General features: G+C 39.4%; 1 protein-coding gene and 1 long non-coding RNA gene across 3 annotated transcripts in view; one reads left to right on the top strand and one right to left on the bottom strand.

Annotated features, from left to right (window-relative positions):
* Positions 1-16,962, top strand: part of mtr (5-methyltetrahydrofolate-homocysteine methyltransferase) — a 67,280-nt gene extending 50,318 nt beyond the window's left edge. Inside the window, 10 exon segments of the mRNA XM_039787955.1 lie at positions 660-735; positions 1,860-2,015; positions 3,512-3,711; positions 12,314-12,387; positions 12,389-12,453; positions 12,456-12,511; positions 12,711-12,743; positions 12,745-12,901; positions 14,077-14,189; positions 16,089-16,962. Of these exon segments, the coding sequence (XP_039643889.1) occupies positions 660-735; positions 1,860-2,015; positions 3,512-3,711; positions 12,314-12,387; positions 12,389-12,453; positions 12,456-12,511; positions 12,711-12,743; positions 12,745-12,901; positions 14,077-14,189; positions 16,089-16,178 (1,020 nt within the window). The 3' untranslated portion in view covers positions 16,179-16,962.
* LOC120550952 lies at positions 7,554-9,562 on the bottom strand. Of its 2 annotated transcripts, XR_005637807.1 has the most exons (5): positions 9,525-9,562; positions 8,552-8,598; positions 8,130-8,267; positions 7,803-7,970; positions 7,554-7,573 (listed from the first exon to the last, which is right to left on the bottom strand). It is a non-coding gene; the product is annotated as an uncharacterized LOC120550952 (long non-coding RNA). The 2 variants fall into 2 exon arrangements; XR_005637808.1 differs by lacking the exon at positions 9,525-9,562 and having other exon boundaries at positions 8,552-8,610.
* Positions 16,963-24,388: the final 7,426 nt, after the last annotated feature.

The raw sequence follows: 24,388 nt of genomic DNA, 5'->3' as shown, positions 1-24,388 counted from the left end.
GTCAGAAAATGCAAAGTTATTCTTCTTATGGGGCTTACAAGCCTCATCTTTCAAGCCTTCTGTAAAATACAGTTGGAGCAAAGGGTAGTAAAACTGAAATACAACAAATATTACAGAAACATATGATGACCAATAAAGTATCTTCAATAAAAAAAAAAATTAGAAAATGAACTACTAAATGAAAAACCAGAATATTGGGGTGTGCCTTCATACTCAAATTACTTACAAAACAGAGTAAAATATATAAATAAAGACTTCAGTTGATTTCAAACAAATGATGGTCGTACAGGTGTGATGTATTCAATCCAACTTTCCCAAAAGTAATTCTTTCCGTCATAAAGATACCATAAATAATGTCAATTCAATCATAAATTGTTGGTATTGCTGGTTTCAGCCACTTTCAAAGCGATTGCTTTCCTGCCCGCTGCGCTCAGAATTCAAAATAGATATCCAACATGAGAGGACACATTCTCTAATGGCAGGGCACCCAAATACAGGGTGTCTAATTTAAATGGCATGTCCACCTGTAGGACTGTTTGCAATACTGCATGAACCCCTTGCCAAAAAGGAATTATTAATTGTGCAAGACCAGAATAGAAATGTGTAATATTTATAAAATTGCTTTCCCCTTCATGCTCCATCCCCCTCTGTTGTCTCAGGATCGCCGGTATCTGTCTCTTTCCCAGGCCAGAGGGAAGGCTCTACATATAGACTGGCTCTCTCTGCCCAGGCCAGGTAAAGTTCACACAGATCAATGAATTCCAGTGTTCTTAAAGGGGAACTACCTTTTTTCAACCCTATTTTCCGTTTTTTTGTGTCTAAGTGACTGATGGGAACAACAATCTTTGACAATGGTCTAGTATTAAGCGAGATCATTGCAGTCGGCAGCGGTGAAACACTCTACAACCTAAGTTAAGAGGGCAGTTGTTCAGCTTGTATTTACCTTCACAAAAGTGCTTGTTTTGTCACTGACAGGCTCAGATTAATATTCTAAGTGTCTGACAACATTATGGAAAGGATTTCTAAGGAGGTCCACCTTTTTGTTAAAGAGTAAGATCCTTTTTTTTTTTTTTAAATAAAAACATCTGCGAAATTTGCATTCGCTAAACCCACCAGACCCTATGAAAATAAATAGTAATTTTAGCATCGTAAAAAAAACACTTTAAAATACACTTTATTCAAAGTTGACAGAAACAAAACAAAACTATGAAAAGCCATTTTGGGTTAGTCCTTCCACTTTTCCAACCATCACAACACTAGTTTTGGTTGAAATAAACACATAGTTTACCGATTTATATGTGAAAATATGTTTGCTCTATACACGCTAAAAGTATTGCTTTTTTAAATGGAGTCTGGTGGATTTAGCGCTAGCGACTTCAGAGCTGTTTCTGGTTAAACCGAAAGGTCTCAAAGAGGTTTTTAAGGTCTACCTCTGTAGGGATCCTTTCCATAATGTTGTCAGACACTTAGAATATTAATCTGAGTCTGTCAGTGGCAAACAAGCTCTTTTGTGAAGGTAAATACAAGCTGCACAATTGCCCTGTTAACTTACATTGTAGCTTGTTTTGCTGCTGCTGACTGCAGCATTCTCTCTTAATACTGGACCAATGTCAAAGTTTGTTGTTCCCATCAGTCACTTACACACAAAAACATAGGAACATAGTGTCCAGGTTAAAAAAAACAGTAGTTACCCTTTAAAGCAAAACGCTATCACAGATACACTGATGCAAATATATAGCTTCAACATAGACATGTTGTATTAAGCAGATACAGAGGACATACTGTATGTAATACTTTGGGACGCTATGGAAAATGTTCTTCATTTTCTGTATGGACCTTAAAAACCAAGTGTGTTCCAGTGTGTCCTCAGTTCCTGGGCACCCGCGTGTTCGAGTGCTACGACCTGAACAGTCTGCTGGACTACATCGACTGGAAGCCTTTCTTCGATGTGTGGCAGCTGAGAGGAAAATACCCCAACAGAGGTTACCCCAAGATCTTCAATGACAAGACTGTTGGTACGAGCTCCTCCTCTGTCAGGGTTCATCATAACTCAAACCACAAACTTCTATCCTGCTACGTGATATGCTACTCGAATGTTTCCTATGCATTTTATTGTTTTTTATCTTAACAAGGTCTTCTGTGCAATTGTAGGCCTTCCAGAAGCTTTGTTATCCAGCCTAAAACTACAGTGCCTTTGTACAATAAATCCATAATTATGAATCCATAAATCAAGTTCTGTAATGTTCGATATCTCCGCATTGCTTCAAGTTAGTTGTTCTGATTGTTTCAAATGAGAGCTAACATCTGGGCCTTTTTCAAAGAGAGCTTCTGTGTGATCGCAGGCCTTCCAGAAGCTTTGTAATCCGGCCTGGAATGGCAGAACCGTATATCCAAAACTGAATGGTTATTTATTTATCTTTTTATATGAAAAGTTATCGTTTTACTGTTAGCCCTGGCCATCTTGACTCCTAGAATGCAGTGGGGTGGGGTGCATCAACCAATCAGAGGCTGTCTTCCTGAATGTGTCCGAGATCGATCTACAAATGCACGCGCAGTGATGTCCATGTGGATGTGACCAAAGCGCCATTGCTGATGAACATCCTCATATCCTGTCAGATCTATGCCTGCTATTAGAAACATTAGCACACTAAATGTGTTCGCTGCTACATACACTAAACGTGGAACTAATGCGTGCACACCTGTTTCATACAGTCTGTGTATGATTGTGTATTGCAGGCAGAGCTGCAGGTCATTCAGGCAGCTCTGGATGTGTAAATGAGTGTGATTTGGCCTCCTGATGTCTCATAGCAGACAGGAAATGCATTGAAGACAAAAATAAAGAGAGAAGATACAAGCTTATAGACTTTTCTTAGTAAAAATGGGACTTGGAGAAGAACAATTTTCCAAAAGCCAAAGGTCTTTTTCATTATTGTTCTCTGTGATTTCAATACATTTCTGTGAGATTCAATTTCAGTTTGATTTCTTCTTTTGTCTTTATAGTTATATATCAGTTTATACATTCATGTGACATCCTTGCAACATGCATATCCTGATAGCCCAGGAGCCAATATTGGAAAAATGGCTAAGGCCCCAGAGGGATTAAAAATAAGAATATTTATTTGGCTCATATTGAAATATATTCATGTCATTAATAAAAAAAAAATGATAAAAAATCTTTATTTTGGATTAACTTAATACAAAAGACGTTACTGTAACATGTTACTGTATGTTAACTAGGCAATACTGATACAATACAGTGTAATCTTTGAAAAGGTTTGTATATATTGTGAATGCACAGGTTTTATGTGCATTCATGTGACTATTGTACAATTGCTGGTGATTAGTGCAGTAAAATCATGACATCATGAAAGCTAAAAACAGTATAAGTGTCCAAATTCAAGAACACAAACCCATTGGCAGTAGTGAATCAGTGAAATGACTTCCAGTCTTGGTGTCACAGAAGTGAAACCATATCTGACCGTAGAAATGTTTTAATGTTTGCTTCCTGTAGGTTCGGAGGCCCGGCGAGTCTTTGATGAGGCCCAGCGGCTGCTCAACCAGATGATTGACAGCGGTAGTCTTAAGGGGCGGGGCCTGGTGGGGTTCTGGCCTGCACAGAGTGATGGCGACGACATCAGTGTGTACAAAGATGATGTCACAGTAAACCGGGACACCAAGCCCAACGCTACATTTCATGGCTTACGACAACAGGTGGGTTTTATAAACAGTTGTAGTATATATCATTTCATTGCTTTAAATTCATTGTCTGTCAGACACAGGTACACACACCCACCTCATAGCAGCAGCCTTGATTGTTGGTGATGTTGTTGTGGAGCACTGGGCTGTTAAATGTCTTGTCTTTATCTGTAATGTCTTTTCTTGTGGTTGTATTTTTCTGACAGCTGCCACAGACACAAAGGGAATTTCCGAAAGGATACTTAACAGAAACTAGCTTAAAATAGTTTTTAAGGGGCGGCCTCTAGCTCACCCTGTAAGAGCGTTCGCCACCATGTTGGCTGAGTCCTGCAGAGGTGCGGGTTTGAATCCGACCCGCTTCCCCTTGCTGTGTGTCATCCCCCATCTCTCTCCCCCTTTCTGGTTTATCCACTGTCATTAAAGGTTAAAGCCCCTAAAAAATTATTTTTTAAACTGCTCATATTATGCAAATTTTCAGGTTCATAATTGTATTTAGAGGTTGTACCTGAATAGGTTTATGCGGTTTAATTTTCAGAAAACACCATATTTTTGTTGTACTGCACATTGCTGCAGCTCCTCTTTTCACCCTGTGTGTTGAGCTCTCTGTTTTAGCTACAGAGTGAGACATCTCACTTCTGTTCCATCTTTGTTGGGAGTCGCACATGCTCAGTACCTAGGTTAGGACTACTAGCCAGTCAGAAGCAGAGTATGAGGGCGTGTCCTGTAAGGCTGAGCAATTTTATCGATTCTGCGATATAAATCGATATTTTTTCCCCCAAGAAAGTATCGATTTTTAAGCCGCAAGTATCGATACATAAGTCCCATTCAAATCCCCCGTGTTTACCCCTCACTGTAAACCCGAATAAGTTACCAGAACTCAAAAAAAGTGAGGCAATCAGTTGCCTCACTTTTTTTAAGTTGATTAACTTAAAAGTCAAAATTTTCCGAACTTAAAAGGTTGGTTGAATTGCTACTTGTACCTTTTGATAACAGTTAAATTAAAAGTGCTCATTTAGCTCAACTCAAATATTTGCAGTTAATATGACTTAGTTTTCTGTTAAGGGAACTCAATTATTTTCAGTTATTATGACTTACAGCAGTTTGAGTTTTCAAACCACAGGAATAAGTTCACAGAACTTAAAAAATAAGTACACAACCACACAATTTTATATTAATAAAACTCAATGTTTATTAGTTTGTTTTGTCATTGTTTTAAGTACACATTAGTCAAATATGTTGAGTTTGTTTACTTAAAACATGCTGATTCAAAACTTAAAAATTTTAGGCAACCGATTGCCTCACTTACATTAAGTTTAACTAACTTAATATATCTTAAAGTCGTGAACGTCTGCTTTTGAACAGTTACATGTTAAAATGAAATAGAAAAACATTTATAAATTAAAATAAAAAATAATTTTAAAATATACTTATATACTTTAATTGTATATTAAATAAATAAATAAATTTGAGAGATTTTTAAGAAGAAAAACTCAAAATTCTCTGATCCTATCCTTCCAAATGTGTTCCTGGTCACTTAAACGAACAGCCCGACTTAATGGGACTTTGTCTTATTCACCGATTATCCGCAGTGTAGTAAGCGGTCCATAAATACCTTCTCTCATCTCGTGTTGTGTAACTCTGGCGGCCCCCCGCACTGCTAGCCTAGCTTAGCACATGTTGTACAAATCACAACATGTAAATAGGAAAAATGTTGGCGTTATTTTGTCACTTATTAGGAGCATAGATGGAGCCAGATACCTCCAGGATCTGTGCTAAGCTCGCATAGGTGCGTCAGACAGAGATACGACACGCACAGGGATGAGAAGCGTATGTATGGACTTATCTAACTCTGGGGATACTGTGAATAAATCCCAATAAGTACCGTATTTTCCGGACTATAAGTCGCACTTTTTTCCTACTTTGGCTGGTCCTGTGACTTGTGCGACTTGTATATAAAATATATATAATTTAACATGTTTTTAAATGTTAATTCATACTGAACACATTACCATCTACAGCCGCAAGAGGGCTCTATGCTTGTGACAACTAGAATGCTGCTCCTAAAGACAACTGAGAAAGAGAAAAGAGATAAACTGCAGGTAGTAAAATATGCAGCCGAAAACGGTAATCGAAGCAGCAGAAAGAAAGTTTGAAACCAGGGAGAAACTTGTGAGGGACTGGCGAAAAGGTGACTCTTATGCAATGAAGAAAACAAAGAAAGCTAATCGGCTAATCGCGGCTGAAAGCAAGATGGCCAGAGCTGGAGGAACGAGTCACACATGGGTGCTTGAACAACGTGCTGCTGGGAGAGGCTTGTCAACGGTGCAGTTAGCTCGCTACGTCCGCCCTGGTAGTTGTTCTGTGTGCTATTGTATAGTTTAATAACTGTTAATGTGTTACGTTAACATACGGACACCTACCGTATTCAGCCTGTTGTTCTGGGTGCTATTGTGTAGTTTTGGATTTTGTGAAATACATTTCTAAATAAATGCGACTTATAGTCCGTGCGATTTATATATGTTTTTTTCCTCTTCATGACGCATTTTTGACTGATGCGACTTATACTCGGGAGACTTATAGTCCGGAAAAATACGATGTAGGCATGTTTCTTTAAGGCCCTAGGAAATAAATATTTATCACACATTTCTGATATTGACCAGACAACTAATCAGATAGTCAGGAAAATAATCGGAGTAATCAAAAACAATAATACCAAAATGAAGTTATCGTTCGTTACAGCTATAAAAGAAAAAACACTGCTTTTGGCTTCCTTGCTAATTCCTGAGTAAGGCGACAGGGCAGCAATTTGGATGAAATTTCAAATATTCTATAGAGTTTAAGAACATTTTCACTTAAAACTCTAAAATGTAAATGTTTTACAAACCATATCAAATGCACAGTGAAATGTGAGTCATCTTGCGCAGCCCACAATGGTTAAGAAAAACATTAAAACATACAAAACATTAGCGTTACTTTTGCATTATATTAATGAGAACAAAGGCATATTGAGTAGTTTGGGCCTATTGGCTGAACACCTGCAGTAGTGCAGTAACTTTTTGAGGCATTATTTAGACAAAAGGAGATAACTTTGAACTAGCCTTTTATAATGCTTTACCCTGCAGCCTTTTTTTCAGATGAGTTTCTACATCATTAATTCATTCTTGAGGGTCTGCAACCTCGGGGATAGTTTACCACTTTCTAGACCAAGTTAAATCTTTAGAGTGAATTCAAAAGTGTTGGTCAGTGCTTTGGGATAGCTGAGGTGTAGTGCATAGATCACTCCACAGATTACCAGGAAGGCATCGCCAAGTCTGGGAAGGGCCGACCACGGCATCACTTTCAATGACGACGATGATTCTCACAGGGTGGTAGTGGACTGGACTTACGTCATGGTCACCGATGAAAGTAATGAGGCCCACTGCAACACCATCAAGCTCTGGCTCATCAGACTCATCCTGAATGAATGAAAAAAGAGATACTAATCACAAACTAACACATGGAACAGAACAGATGACATAATTTGTCTTTCCTTAACCAAGTCCCATTGAAATCCAATACCACTTTTTCCAAAAAAAGAGACCTGAGGTCTCATTGTAAGAGTTGAAAACATAAGATCCATGTTCTGCACACATGAATCAGCCAAAATACCAGAGAATCTAAGTGCTGACTGAAACCAAGGACATTTACAAGAAAATGTTTTACTGAACATTGAATAAAATGTTAGTATTTACTGGGTTAGATAATACACAGCAGAATCTGTTAGTGACTTAAGGAGACTCACTGTGCAGGTTCTTAAACATCCAGAGACGTCCTCACGCAGATACACAGGAAGGACGTGGAAGACAGTAGTGCTTTGGCTGTGTATGTCATGGATTTCCTATTCAGATAAAAACAGAATTGCATATACTGAAGAGTTTACATAAAGCTGATTTTAAACAGTCCAAACAGAACATATGTCCACAAATAACCTGTTAACATCTTTAATGCAATCAGACAAATGGCAAACAAAGTGGACTAATTGCAAAAGTCAAAAAGCTCATTTCAATCATTGAACCTGTTCAATGTTCTACTGGTTCAACCTATGAAATGTGTAAAAATCTATTTACCTGTTCATCGTGGATTTTTAAAATTTCAGCCAGAGCATCTGCTGTCTTCCCAGTTTTTGATGCCTTCCGTCTGAATAAGGTCATCAGTCGAGGAAGATAGCGGTCAAGCTCAGCATAGCACGTGTTGGGCAGGTTCTGATTTGTAATCCGCTGGAACTCTGCATACAACTACATAGAAATAACAGCCAGAGGAGAATACAGCAACAACACTTATTAAAAAAACAGTTCAATTTGAAGAATCTTGCACACATTCATAAAGCAAAAATATCAGCCAAATGAGTAAGAATCACAATTTTCACTTTAAAAGAGAGAGCTGATCCATATTACCTCAGACTCTATTTTAAGAGCAGGCCAGAGGTCCATGAGGTCGTTCACTGGTGGGCAGGACATCACTATGGTCTGTCGGCGTAGGGGAAATGTGGTCTCCATCATCTTTCTAATGAGGGTCAGTTTCTTCTCAGTCTTCTTCAACAATTTTTGCAAGCAAATACAAAGTTAAGTAAAATATGATTAGTAGTATTCGTGAACAGAACACATTCATTATTTGTTGACTTAAATACAGCAAAAACACTTTATTTTGATCAAACAGGCAAGTAGAAAAACAATGATGTGTGTATGTGGGAGTGCGTTATGATTTGGGGTTACCACACTAAAACCTTGTCTGAGAAAAAAAAACAATTCAAGTTATTGGTATTTAGAGGGCGGGGGAGGGGGGGGGGGGATAGAAGAATTCACATTCATTGGATTACCTGGTATCGTTATCACATCTCCAGTTATCTTCCTTAACTTCTTGAAACTGGAACAGCAAGATGCAAAGGCATAAACTGATCTGAAACTGAACAATTAAAAGATTCAAAGAGTGTCAAATTATAAATACTTCCATTTATAAATGTTCCCTGTTAATGATCTTTTCATTTAATCCCCATAAGTGTCAAGTTACTAAAGCCATCAAGCAAAATTAACATTACTGTAAAGAAAAGCAGCCACACTTGAACCTTAGTGCATGGTTAATCAACAATAATACCATTTCTACAAACCAAAGCTTTACTGTTAAGGGTTTTACTTTATTCATCTTTGTCATGAAAAGCAGCTTGCCTCCAGCAGGGTCGTTTTTGTTTTAAAACCGAGGCAACACAAGTAGGCAGGCACGGGCAGTTGACTCGTTCTGTTAACAGCAATCTCCGTGTCTCAGACAGTCTGCTCACACAGAATTTAAAACTAGCGTCCTAGAAGCTACACAGAGAGTGCGGACTTGCAGTGTAGGAACTCAGTTTGAGGCGTTTATGCTCTTTTGTGCACTATTGAAAGTTTCCAGCAACAAAAACTAACTATCGCGCTACGAGGTGTCTGTTAGTGCTTCTACTAACAACTAATTTTCTAACACCACCTTTAAGCGCCGGGAATGACGCTGATTACTAGATTCATCCGTCGTCAAATTCTTCAGGGATTCGGTTAGTGGTAGCTATGTCGCTAGTTGTGTGCTGCAGGTGCGTAACGTCAAAGTCCTTCTAAATAGTCTCTGGTAACGTTATTGGTCGGGCGCTAAGTGGCTAGCTAGCTCTTTAGCAGCTAACCTATATCTGACAAGTTGCCAATCCCTACAAGACTCCGTGATAAGCCAGTGAAGGGCGGGGCTTGGAGAAGGTCTCCGCTCTCTGAGACAAACACATACAAAATGTATAAAAGAAGTAAAGCGAATGAATATTAACATTCAAAACTTACAGTAAGTCCAGTGAGCCTGATTGCTGCTGCGTAGGTAGTTTCTGCAACCCTACTGTCTGCTGGTTCCGCTACTGCGTTGTTTCAAACTTTTCTTCTTCTGTGTTTTTCCAAAGAGCGGTAAGGAATCAGTGTAGTGTGCAAATTAGCGCCACCTTCTGCTTCGCGAGTTGAATCAGAGATTAACTCTCCATACAAAATTATCCCTGCAGCTGCTTAAATAAAAATAAAAAGAATATATAGGCTACATTAAACTGATGAAGCAAAAAATAAATACATTTTGTCCTTCACTAATGTCTAATGCATTTCAGACCATTTGCTATTGCAATTTATTTATTATGATCGATTTTACTTATTTGGTAAAGCACTTTGAGATTTTATTGTATTTTAACATGTGCTATATAAATTCAGTTTATTTTTAAATCATCCCTATTTTAAACAATAGAAATAACAGGACTTTATCATTCTTAGTATGTTATTACTCAATTCTATTACATTGTACTTAAGTTATGTTTTTAAGTTATGCTTACTTATACACAAAATAGTTCCATTTAATCAAAAAATATTAGTTAACAATACTCAAAAAGGAAGAACATGTTACACCAACTTGACAAAATTAAGTTAGTAGAACTTGTTCTAAAACTTTGAGTATACACTACTTAATCTATTTAATTACTTTGAACGTTCGGGTTTACAGTGCTGTTCACGTTGCAGGAAGAGCGATTTGGTCAGCCAGCCGCTAGTGTCGCTGTAGAGCAGCCAACGTCAACTGGCGGCCGCTGACAAAGCTTTTAGTCTGGCCCGCAGAATAATCATGAATTCACAAAATGTAAGGAGGAAAAAATGCGTTCTGTTATTTATCATTTCAAGCATTTAGAGCAAAAACCAGCCGCCTGTATTTACATCTCTATTCACATGCCGGGATTCTGTACAGCGATGCCTGAGCTCCACACACACACTGCTGAACCGAGGTGTGCGTGCGTTAAAGGTTAAAACACGCAGCACCTGACTGGGAACGATACAGAGTTACCAACGGCCGCTGGGGCAGATGAACTCACGCTGGTCTCTTTTCTGTAAATAGGCTACAATTAAACCTTCGTGAGTAGAAAGTCAATACTTATCAATGCACTCACCTGTGTAGACCGGCATAAACATGTAGAAAGCCATATTTCAATCTGCTCTGTCCACCGCGCTGTTTTACGCAAACACAGCTCTACTCTGCAAATAGCAAATTTTTACAAACAACCTGAAACAAAAGCTGTCGGTTTGTAGTCTAACTGTTTATCTTAGGTTGCCGGGAATCTGGAAATTTTGACAAATTCTTGTAAACCTCACCGTTGGCTGAACAAACCAAACTCTCCGCTAGAGCGGACAATCTGGAGCTACTTAATATGCAGGTGAATGACGCGATCGTTATGTTCGAGTGATGATGATGGTTGTATTATTTTGCAACAACATCGTTTCATTGCAAATGAGGCCTACATGACGAGTGCATAGCCTGCTTATCAGTCCAGTCATCTTTAAAGCTGGGCTTTTGGCTTTTCCACGTCAACTTTTCGCTTCAGCGTCTTTGACAGTAACATGTTTACCTGACAACAGCCTTTCTTTCTGCAAGCATTTTCCACCAATCAGGATGCTGCATACTACAATAATTTTTCCATAATCACAGACTTAAACCATCACTCCTCAGTGAACTGCCTCCTAGTCTGAGATCTTTTTCTAGTTAAAGAGCCAGTTATTATTATGGAGTGTCCATGTTTTTTAGGAGTTTGCTCACACTAATACATGTAAAAAAAAACAAAAAAATTCAGTAAGAAAGTGAAAATTTTGAACAAGAATAGGCATATTAGGTATAAATTCATTTTATTTTCTTTATTTGAAAGTCCGGCCGCCAGAGTGCTTAGAAAAATTCTGAAAAAAATGTAGTTTATTATCCCTGCTGTAGACTCTCTGTCCAGTCAGACATATATTGTGTAATTGATGTTTTCAGTTCAATTAATTAAATCCAAGTAAATGGAACACTCACAAGATGTCACCAAAATCACTCTGTCCCCTTTTAAATCTTTCAGAAAATGATGTAAGTGTATCAAATTATATCGAATCGAATCGTATCGTTGGCTGAATATCGTGATATATATCGTATCGTGAGCTGAATATCGTGTGTCGTGAGATTAGTGTATCGCTACAACCTTAGTGTCCTGACAGTACCTAGGTAAGGACTACTAGCCAGTCTAGTAGCATTATGACGTGTGTTCCAAAGTGACCCACGTTTGTCTCTGAAGTAAAGGCTGGACTACAATAGAGCTGTTTGGAGCAGTTGGTGAACAGTGTTTTCTGTTGGAGATGGTAAGTCCCTTTGGGGGGGACTTTGGGCTTTTTCACTGCACAAAAAGATATATAACACAATAAAGGAAAGGGAAAAAGCCAAAAAGCATAATATGAGCACTTTAACTATTATGTTATATTTCATGTATAATTGTACACTACTCTTGGCCTACTGCAAACACATCTTGTTGGTTTACAGTCGAAAAAACTGAGGAGTGGACACATGTAGCATAAATAAAGCATTATGCTGCTTTACCATGGGGATGTGTGGTGCCTAGATGTACTACTTTGGATTTTATTTTGTCATGTTCTTATTTAGATTCTGAATGTGACGTTCAACTAGTGTGTGTGTGTGTGTGTGTGTGTGTGTGTGTGTGTGTGTGTGTGTGTGTGTGTGTGTGTGTGTGTGTGTGTGTGTGTGTGTGTGTGTGTGTGTGTGTGTGTGTGTGTGTGGGGTGTTTTTGCAGGCGGAGAAGGACAGCTCCAGTTCAGAGCCCTACCTGTGTGTGTCTGACTTTGTTGCCCCGTGTAACAGTGGCGTACGACTACATCGGTGTGTTTGCTGTGGGGGTGTTTGGAGCCGAGGAGCTGAGTCAGCGGTTCCAGGATCAGGAGACGACTACAGCAGCATCATGGTGAAAGCCCTGGCTGACCGTCTGGCTGAGGTACAGTAGGGACCACTTCCTAATAGGGGTGTCACGATTCTCCAAATCTTCTATTCAATTTTCAATTTAAAGGGGGCGATTGAATGATTATATAGGGTATTTCACATTGTTCCTTAAGGTCTCCTAATATGGTATAGGGTCTTGGTTGGTCTTGGTGTTTCTTTGGTTTCTGCTACAACCCTACTGTCCGGCCTTTCAGGCCTTTGCTGAGGAGCTCCATGTTCGGCGTGCAGGAGCTATGGGGCTATAGCACTGATGAGGCTCTGCAGGCCTCGGACCTCCACAGAACTCGATACCAGGGCATCAGGCCTGCAGCGGGCACTCCCAGCCAGCCTGACCACACAGAGAAGACCACCATGTGGAGCCTTGCTGGGATCCAGGAGAAGACTGGTGAGAGCGCCAACCATTTCATAACAGTCATAACTGCTGTGGAAAGGTCCCCAAGGCGCTTTGTTGTTTTCTTTAACATGAGATGCAAAAGGTTTTCTTAGTAGCCTTTGAACAGCAAAATGAAATCACATTTATTTTTCTCTTCTCAGTGCCTTACCATGTACTTAGGTTACTCTGAGAAATCAGGTTAAACAACTACTTGAGAACATATGTACATGCACTGTAGTAACCTGGTTACTGTAAGTCTACATATACATGCAGAAGGTCAGTGATCAGAAAACTCCCCTACCCCTGACCTTATATCGAAAGCATGGCTGGTTTATTTGAACTTCTCTCTTATTTCATCCAGCTGCGCTTATACTTTCCTTGCGTGGAAGTGGAAGTAGTGTTTGCAGGTGTTCCTTTTAGGTTTCACATTGCCTCGACAAACTTCACCAATGAAATAGGGCAGCCTGTATACAGCTTGGGAGACAAAACCCACGATGAAAACATCTCCACCCAGAACAAGAGGTTGCTGCTGCTAAATTTGGTACGCAGCAGGCATCAAATCACATCAAGGTACAAAAATAACATATTGACAACAGCAACAAATGCAGAAAAATTCCACACCACAAATGAAAACAAGGTACACCTGCCATACTGAACCAGAAGCTAAAAAGACAGTTAAAACATTAGGAACAGCACAGTAAAGAAATACATGTTAAGTGCTGTACCGAGACAAGTAAAAATGGAATGTAATACATTTAATACATAAATAATCTATCCAAGCTATCAAACACTGATACACATAAAAGCAAGCGAGTTAATGGAGTAAATTAAGCTTCTCAATGGCCACAGACAGTTCTTGTTCTGGGCATTCTGAAACTTTATAAGGGGCCCATCTTGCACCCAGCGCAGCGCAAGCCCGATGCAAGTGTCTTTGCTAGTTCAAGACCGACGCAGTTGTCAATTTCCCGTCCAGGGCCCACGTGGTCTAAATAGCAAATGCACCTGCGCCGTCTTACTGGGAGGCGTGTTCAGGTGCATTCTTGGCGTATTGCTATCTTGAGTTAGCGCCTTGATCGCGCCATTGTGTGTGTGCGTGTGTTTATGTGTTATCATGTGGGTATTATGTTTTCTCAGCTTTACTGTATGCATATGTAATTAATACATATGTGTATTTTGTCTGTGTGTAGGTATTTGTCTGACAGAGTCCCTGGCCATGACCCCTGCTGCCTCAGTGTCTGGACTTTACTTCTCCAACCCTCAGGCCTCATACTTCGCTGTGGGAAAGATCACCAAGGAGCAGGTTCGGCTAACCATCCACATGCTATTAATAACTATGAAAATGTTATTGTAAATGAGATATCCCGTTAGTGGGGGAACTCCCAAACACCATACCATCACAATGGGTGTTGTAGATGTTGGTGTTTTGTGAGTGTTTTTTGTGACATTAAGTAAATTAGATTAACACAGGTTTGCAACCTGACTCACAACTGGATAACAGATCTCTGGACCGGACTCACAAGAACTAAAATATTGTACATACAATGACTATAATATGACATAAGAGCATAACAACCTCACCTTACATATAAATTGTATACAATAGAAAGTATGTTACTCCTAATGGAGTAAGTAGGCTGTATATGTAATCAAAATATGACAGAAATTTTTTTGATAGTGTTATAAAGAGACCAGGTATAGATTCAGGACTGACCAAGCAACAATATTTGAAGTGTATCATCTTAACTTAAAGGTGCCCTGCCACACAAAACCTTTTTACTTTAAATTTTTTAAATATGTTAGGTCCATATGTGTTTGTGTTATGTGGTGAATGTGAAAACGAACTGCTACCTCCTCTGTCAGCTCTAGCCACTGAACAGAAATAAGCGGAGAAATCAGACCAATCACAAAAGCTGGTCAGTCTGACGTGGTGTTGCCTGAGTTCATTACTATTCATGAGCTCGCCCACTTGCGCTGGGTAAAGGATGCTGATAGCCAGGCTCTCATTGGCTAGCTGTTAGCCAATCAGAGTCAAGCAGCTTAGCTCGTTGAATATTAATGAGAACGGGCACAAATTGAGCTGAGTCTTCCTGTAGGCTTTCTATACCACGCTAGAATGGCTTGAAACAAGGTAACCAAGGCATTTCTTCCACAAAAAATGTTAGAGTCCATGGTAGAACTTCAGACATTACCACAAAGTAATGAAATACGTGTGGCAGGGCACCTTTTAAAATTCTCAAATAAAGGCAGAGTCACAAATAATAGCCCTAGCCAGGACAAATAAATATAGGTCAGTTGATAAGAAAGGCTGGGTAAACATCTGTATGAGACATCCATAGTCTCGCTTTGCCAGACCCTCCTCAAAAGCACGCTGAAGGAGCATCCACAACAATGTTGCTAGACGCTAGTCTCACATTGCCAGACATTACTCCACAGCGCAGTAGCTAACGTAAATGCTGGCTATATTGACAGTCATAAAAGCCAACTGACAGACACACTTCCTAGGCTTAGAATTACGGTAGGAACCACTAAAAATAACCCTATCTTGCCGTCCTCTCCACCCGACTGAACACACTTTATTGGCTTAGAATTACGGAGACAATCGCTAAACACACTGCAAACTCACGGTCCTCCCAATTTACAGCCTCCCTCTCTTGGCTTAAAATAACTCACCGTTGACGGTTACGGACACTGAACAGGCTACACGTTGTAAACAGCTGTGGCCCGCTTGCCTGGTCATCCGGTAACGTTAGCAGTTAGCAGGGTTAGCATGGTGGCGTTAGCCAGGACCAGTCAGGATCACTTTACTGGCTGTGTCTCAATTGTTGGCGGGCTGCCACGACAAAATCAACATAGAGGAAACACTGAATTTGACCCCAGCAATAGAAATGCATCTCCGTTTAATTTCTTTGTTTGCTTTTTGAAAAGTAAACTTAAAAATACCTCCCAAATCATACTTACTTTCATATATTGAAAAATTAGCCCTGAACATTATCTGCGTTATTTCATAATAAAACAAATCCTTTAATTTCATGCCTTTAGAATTTATAAACCGTGGATTTGTGTGATCAAAGTAACCCGCTTTATTAATAATACAAATAGCCCTTTTTTGTAGGAAGATTATTGAATTTAAAGTTGTTTTATAGAGAGGACGCGGGACACATAATCCGTCTGAACTTGTTTTCCTTGCTCTGGTCTTCAGGTGGAGGACTATGCCCGGAGGAAAGAGATGTGTGTGGAGGAGGTGGAGCGATGGCTGGCTCCCATACTGGGCTATGACAACGAGGCGTAGAGTGTGACCACTCCAGCAGTAAACTGGACCACACGAGGGATCAGAGCAGGGCACACCACTGCCACGGAATCAGGTTTACAGTCCGACCATTTCTCTGTAGCTCACACAGGTTCTTACTGTGGCTGCTCACGCAGGGATTCCCTGACATTACATAGTATATCACACCAGGTCTTACCATTTTACTCAACATTTCTACTGGACATTTCAGTACTGTAAAACAGGGTTTTTTGTTCTTGTTTTTTTTTTAGCTCTCTATGCCAAAGGTTTATGACAAACGTTCTACTTTTAAACACTACGGACCCGCACACGTTGTATGTAATGGTAAAATGATCTCTTAAATGAATGTATATTAATGGAATGTTTCTATCAGGTCTGCAAATGGAGTGAAATAATCAGTGGTGTTACATGACAGTCACATGTGTCTTCAGTAGTACTTTGATCCCGATTATTTTTGCTCAATATTGAGATGATTATGATTTCAGCACTCATACACAGTCGATACATGTGCCAACATGATTACTGACGTAGTGTTAGCAATACTTCAATTTGCTTATTATAAAAACTATTTTAAAAGATTTATTTCTCATTTACTAAAATTGGGCAATACATCTGTGTTTATGGTTAGCTTATGTTAAAGGAATAGTTTAGCATTTTAGAAAATGTGCCGTTTTCCTGTCTTTCCGAGAGTCAAATTACGTGGTTAGCCTAGCTTAGCATAAAGACTAGAAATAAGTGAAAACCGATAACCTGGTTCAGCAAAAGAAAAAAAAAAAAAAAAAAAAAAGCCTCTGCCAGTGTGCCTGCCTCTCTGCTGGCACGCTGGAGGAGGGTTTTACACATGCTACCTTGGCCAGTTTGACCCGCTCCAGATAGATTTCACCGTAATCCCAATAAGATCCTCGCAGGCTGTTGAGAAAGTCAAGCCTCTGTAACGGCGTGCAGCTGTCATCATATATGGCATCTGGATGTGCGTCTGTGACATTAACATTAATGAGACGGGCTGTAGCTGGTGCCGCTGCTTGGTGTTATGAAGTAATTCACAATATTTCCCTGTTTGGCCAGGGCTTTGACTTTCCCACTTGCTTGTCTCTGTTTGTTGTAAATTCACGCTTGTCTTCTGCATCCAATCAGAGCGGTGAACGCGACATGTCGTTTTTTTCTTTATCGCATACGCTACAGTCTACAGTCATTTCTAAATGAAAACATATGATGGTTCATTGTTTTAATAGAACAAAAGATATTAAATCACTGTAGTATATTGTGACACAGTTCAATTGTGCAGAGGGAATTATTCTGTCATTCTGATTGGAGAAAATTAGAATTTTCTGTTAATGACCGGTTATTACAACAGAAACTCGGCTACCAACACATTTTAAAACTCACTGATTAATATGCTGTATCTCGTTTTTTCTTTTCTTATTCAGTGAACACCTGATTTTGGTTTTGGCACTATAAAAATCGATTATATTCGGGTTAAGGCAATAATACCCCGATTTCTCAAACGCCATGTAAACACCTTACCCCGGTTAAAATCAGAGTTCTAATAACCTGGTTAACCGAGGTAGAGAACTCCTTCAGTGACCGGAGTATCCCTGCATGTATACACCTTAACCGGACTATGATCGGGTTAAACGTCTACGGTTAACGGCATGCTTCAACTGCCTCTCCCTACTCCACTTGAGTGGTTTTTAAACCAGAAATAATCAGTCAGCGCTGCAAGTAGTTGTCGTTGCTATGACACCATACAACAAAACAGCGATGCCCGAATCAGCGGGCCATCGGCAGAAAGAGCCTGCTGTCTGTCTGTTTTACTCCCCGCCGAGGCAGCAGCGAACTCCGGTAGATGGCTAAACAGATTGTCTATCTCCGGGACCGTCAATGCCGTGTCTCGGCAAAAAAGTGGAGGGACCGAGCAGCGGCCGCTGGTTAACGTTAATGTTAGTTAGTGCTAATTCCACCCGACACTTCTTACAGATAACGTTATAATCAGCGTCTGGCGTGAACACTCTGCGTTCCTACGCTGTGACAAGAATACGTAAATCAAACATTAAGTTGTGTAATGCTGACATAGGTCAGCTGGAAGAAAAAGCCAGTTGTGCGTTGGCAGAGCCCCACCTACTGTACCGGAGGTAGGGTTACTCCTGTCATTCTTCCTATTCTTCCACGCTCATGTATACGGAAAGAACTGGCAGAACCCGGTTATTCACTTATCCAGGGTAAGACCATCCCGGTTACTGCTGTGTATGTAAACGCACTGAATGATACCAAACTTGGCAACTTCACAAACAAATACAAAGTCCCTGCACCTGCCTGTGACTTTGTATTTCTAGTGAGCTTTAGAGGGGATAGTAGGCGTAGTTTTGAACTTTGAACAGAACCAGGCTAGCTGTTTTCTCTGCTTCCAGTCTTTATGCTAAGCTAGGCTAAACAAGTCCTGACTCCACATCTGTACTTGGTATCAATCTTTCCATCTCATTCTTGCGAATAAAGTGAATAAGTATATGTTGAAATATTCCTTCAATGCAAACAGCTTTAGAAGAACTTTGCTTCAGGAAAAAAAAAAAAGAAATTATCATGATTAAAATCAGGAAATATCTGATCAAAGAATGAGTAATAAACTGTTCTTACATTAAGTGACAACTGTCAATATGTTACACTTTTTAATACTTGGTGGTACAGACCAATTCATTTGTGCTCAAAATGTATTGATGTAAACAGCCCAAATTTAATTTAGGTTTTTTCTTCTAAAAATCATTATTTTATTGCTTTTGTGTAAAGGTTTTAACATCATCAACATTTGCATGGAGGCTGGAGTGTACCAGCTGAATAGTTCACCCATTTTCAATTGTTTATTAGTGGATTTTACTAAAAAGTCTTATGAAGCTCAAGCTTGTTGTTTTATTGTTAACTTTTAACTCACTTTACATAATCTTTACTATCTCTGAAAGTGAAAACAATAAAGCAGGAGACAAATCATTTTATAAGCCTTTAAAACAGTAACTTACCACCCCCTGAAAATATTGTCTTTGCTCACCTTCAAGGTTTTAACTTCTCTTCTTGCTGCAGTGATGTACAGGTGTACAGTATTCCAGGACCCTGGGGTAGAGCTGTAATCGGGCCTTAAAAGTTCAGCCCGACGAGGCCCAAGCCCGACCGAGTGTGGCCCGAGCCCGAAAAGTATATTTTGATTGACAGCCTTTTAAAAGCCCGAACCCGTTTACAGCCCAACATTATTCATATGTGCGCACGCACACATAGCTCTTTTGCCTTTTGTCAAGAATGAGTCATTTATGCATGTTTTAACATGTTTTATTCATGACTATAACGTAGCCTATAGGCTGCTTGGAAGTTGGAACAAAGACATAAAATAAGTCCTCCAGAGGCCAGCCTCCATTTCTCCTCCTCAGCATCCATTTTCGCACTAATCGAAACGCATCACCTGACCTCATTTACCGCGCAACCTGGAGCGCAAGCCTGAGCCCGTGTAAAATGATAGAAATTAAGACCGAACCCGACCTGTTCAGGCAAAGATCTTCAGCTCTACCCTGGAGCATCCCTATTGGGTGTGGTTATAGGTGCAAATTCTGACCACACCCAACAACACCCATCTGTGAAGCTGGCTGTAGTCAGAGGTGAAACGTTGTTGAACCAAAGAGGACAGTGAAACACTGCGTTTAAGGCTGCTGTTAAGTTGCTCTTTAAAATTTGAATTGCTTTTGTAATTAATTAACTTACTGCATATGTCACAGGCTCAATAGTTAAAAAGTAACTATTTTAATGAGATAAATAATCATTTTATTAGTTTTCTTGCTGATTTGATACTGAATTTTACTACTTCATTTTATTGCTTAATCATTATAGAAACGGTTGAAGTGCATTTTAGTCTCCAGGCATCTAAACATACAACAAGAACTCAATGAATCCAACCTTTTAACATATGTTTCTAGTTTCACCTTGATATGGTATCCTGTGAAACTTCAAGAGATTAGTTAATTATTTCAGTGTTTTATTGGCTGGTTAGTTAAAAACTGCTGATTGTCCCTTCATTTTGTAATTTCTGAGGGGATTGTGGAAGCATTTGTCCAGTCTGAGGTTTTATAAATGCTTCTTCCAAATGTCGCTGTAGTGACTTTAGAATGTGAGAAGTAGGACAAACGATAGAAAAATGCAATGTTTTTTAAATATATTAAACGGTATGCATATTCAACTGTTTCAAAAGTATTCAATCACATATTTTTCTACCTTGTGCAGTTTTCATCTGAGTGAAGAACAAAGCAGGAGTAATGACTAAACAGTCAGAATGCTATAAAAAATAAAAATATGAAATGAAGGGAAACTACTGTACCACCATGGAAGGTTATCACGATAACAGATTTTAAACTTCAATATAATACTAGTGTATTATAGTACTTAATACCTCTTCGTTACCCCAACTGCCACAGTTTGAGTTTGTCAGAGTTTACGAGGTGCTCTTTGAATGCACCATGAGTTTACAAAGGTGCACCTAAATGCACCCGCAGGCAGCATGCTAATGGGGAAAGTACAGCTGCATGTTACCCTTAGGGTAACGTTACGCTGTGTCTTTAGCCGCATGCTACCGGCTGGTAAGCTATGCTGTGTCATCTACTGTACATGTTGTTTTCTTATAGCTTTGGTACTTTTGGTACTATCGAATGTATAATGAACGGAGATCTTATCATTTTCAAAGTATTGATACTTTTGACAAAGTTACCACCATGTAGAGCTGTCACTTAAAGGAAATACTTAACCCTCAAAACGACCATTTGTACATTAGTGTTGCCTTGAATTCATGAAGAAAACTCTTGTTATTGTTGCATACCTCCACGGTGAACAGAGAATTAAAAAATCACAAAGTCTTGATGCGCATGTGTTTGTAAGTACAGGGCATACGACTGGATAAACGAGACTTGGATTAAGCGGCTTAGTTGTGTGAGAGTTGTTTGATATAGTTTTGCTGTTAAACGTGGACCATGATTACTTCAATGCATCAAGGCTTTTCTCAGGTTTTTTGATTCTACATTCACCATTGAGGCATAGAACAAAGATTTCTTCATGAATTTCGGGCAACACTTGAGTGAATAATTTATATACTTGTTGAAGAAGTCCCACACACTGTCCATTATGCATGCAAATACTTTATTTCACAACGTTTCGGTCACGACATTTGCATGCATAATGGACAGTGTGCAAGACTTCTTCAACAAGTGTTACTGGTAACCTTTACCTTTTCTGATGCACCTGCCCCAAAAAAGAAGTGTGCAAAAGCGCTTTTGAATCGAGTAATTGATATTCAAAAGGTCATTTTAAGGGTGAAGTATTTCTTTAAGCAAACTTAAATGTAACTTGTTTTTGACTTGATAAGAAACCAAACCAAAACCGTTTGCTGTGGCTTCATGGCTGTGATAAAAACACTAATAATAATCACTTACAATGAATTATTACTTACACATTTTTCACCAAATGTAATTGCATCATTTAGAATGACCTACAGTGCTTTAAACCGAGTTGTAAAGACTAAAATGAGCAAGCAGTAAAGTCTCATCTTCAAATGACTAAATTGATAAACTGGGTTAACCCTTTGCAACATCTGTGGTTATCATGGTTTCATAAACTCCCATTGTCCTGTTCAGCAATAAAAGAACGCCAGCTTTTCACATATTGAGGTACGACTAGTTCTCTATCGACATCCACATACTGTTGACATTTCACCGGGTATCATCAGTGTTGTATTGTGTGTGCACTATACAACATCTACTTATTCCATGATCCTGAAAAAATCTTCACATGGGACAAAATGATGGGTTAAAATTGAAATTAGGTTTCTAATTTAGGTTTTCAAGAGTGCATTTCACATGTGTCTTAAAAGCCCTGATTGATGTGCTGCAGTGGCTGACCTCAGTTTGTATGAAACATTTTTTTTTTTTTAATCAGTTAGATTTTCTTACATTAAAAAAAGAAGCTGTGGATAAATGATGGTGGCATTGAAAACAATGTAAAACAGAACAAATAAAAAAAATAAAAAATCATTTCAATATGTTTTCTGTTTGTCTTTCTCTGAGTTTACATCTCCGGTCCACCTTCAAGAAAAAATGTTTGATATTTGATGAGGGGCACTTAACAGTTGTTTAATGTGTTCTGTGGTTCTGGAAGAGCTTTGTCAAGTCTGAAAAAATAATCCCTAATGTCATAATGAAGTCTTCTAAAGTTATCTCAGCTTTGGCTTTAAAGCTACTATCTATTTACAAGCTGACAGTCCTTCCGCACCCACACTCTCTTCCAAAACTTTCAAAAACTGAATTTCGGCTGTCTTCAGAGGGAGAATACTGCTGTTCCTGATTGGCTGCTTCTCGGACAGCCAGTTTTAATTTGTCTGCGGACGTCGTCTTTCATCACACAAACCATACACTAAAATATGTTTCTGTAAAACATTTGAGGCAAGAAATAGGCAATACGGTAACAGAATCTAGATCGCAGTTCGCAAGCAGTCAATGACTATCAGTGCTATAGAGACTCCTTGGCTCTGATTGGTTGTTTTCCTTTGAGGGTGGTGGAAACTTGCAAATGCCACGGGGGGGGGAGGCAGAGTAACATGTTTTTTTTTCACAGATGATCTCATCAGAATCAGAAAAGAGTTTGTTGCCACAAAAAGATACCCTTACGTGGAATTTGCCTTGGTGATTGGCGCATACATAAACAAGCAAACATTAATATAAAATAAACAATAAATACAGAAATAAATATACACAACATAGCTGTTTTGCATGAGAAAAATGAGGCTGAATTTGTTAAGTGTAGAATGTTCCAAAAATATATACTATGTGTAATGGTCAGGTGGATAGTCCAGGATTATGGTTAATGCAAAGTGTAGTGAGTGGGGGTGGGGGTCAGGGGGTTGAATCATGTAGGACTGTCAGGATATAATGACAGTTTCAGCAAATATGACAAAACTTATTTTTATAACATTTAACATAACATTTAATCCTTTGTCACAAATTAGGGTCATGGACTTTGAAAGATGTGGGCATTTACCAAAGAGGCCTAAAAATACTATTGGTTGCATTTCAAGTGCAGGACACAGACTATGGTATATAAAGAACGGCCGTAGCATTGGTGATGTCACCCAGGCCGTTTTGAAGCCAGGAGTTTGCAATTTGGCCGTCGCCATCTTGGTATTTTGGAGCCAGAAGTGACCATATTTAGACAAAAGGGTGGAGCTGGGGAGAATGACACATCTAAGTCAGTGTTGTGCATGGTTTCAATGGTGCTGTGCTAAGCTAAATTAGCCTGACGTGGTCATACTCAGATTCTAGTCAGAATCTGAGTCTGATACTGCTCCACTGGGCTGGGATTATGGGGCGTGTTTCAACCGAACCAGGAAAGAAAATGCCTCTGCACTCAACTGGATAGACCTCCAACCAATCAGAGCAGCGGAGTATGGGACGTATGTCGTAGGAAGGACGGCAAAAACATATTTCCGATCGACAAATGCCTCGACTGCGGTTCTCTGTTCCTCTTTTAAAATGAATGCTGTCGATCCATTCTTCTAAAGGGAGGAGAGGGGGAAAAAAAAAAAAACAAAATTTTTGGGGGGGGGCATTTTTGTTGTAAACAAATTCAACCCAAGCGACCTCAAATGTTGTGGGCGGGGCTAAGTTCGGCTGGCATCAAGGCTAAAGCTAAACACTAAAAGAGGGAAAGTTGCCGATTTTCAACCCTTCTGACGCTAGTCGACTAGCAGAGTTTTACTGGCGGGTAAACGCAGACCTCTGGGTACTGGCGCCGTTTGGCAGCATGTACAGCGGTTCTTTTGATGTTTTTTATTGCCTATTCTACCTGTATTGTGATTTGCATGTTTTTACCTACTGACTGTTGGAGTGCTGGTATGTGATGTGTGTGGTATATTGTGTTGTGTTGCTGAGTATGTGAACTGTACAGGCAAACTGTGAACTGTCTTATGTTGTTGGGTATATGAACTACAACGCACTGATGTTCTGCACACATGAAGTACCTAACGGATAAATAAAGTTCATTGAATTGAGTACACACAGCTGGTTGAAAATCAGCAGACTTTCTCTTAAGTTACCAGCTAATGGTAAACTTATTGGAAACAACAATGGAAACAAGACATTTCTAGGCAACCAAAGTCTTCCAGTTAACTTTGATGAAGTGAAATCACCAGTGAAAGAGTC

This window comes from Perca fluviatilis, chromosome 21 (genome assembly GCF_010015445.1).
Source record: "Perca fluviatilis chromosome 21, GENO_Pfluv_1.0, whole genome shotgun sequence".
Taxonomy (NCBI): Eukaryota; Metazoa; Chordata; class Actinopteri; order Perciformes; family Percidae; genus Perca; species Perca fluviatilis.
This window is presented reverse-complemented; position numbering and strand designations above follow the sequence as displayed.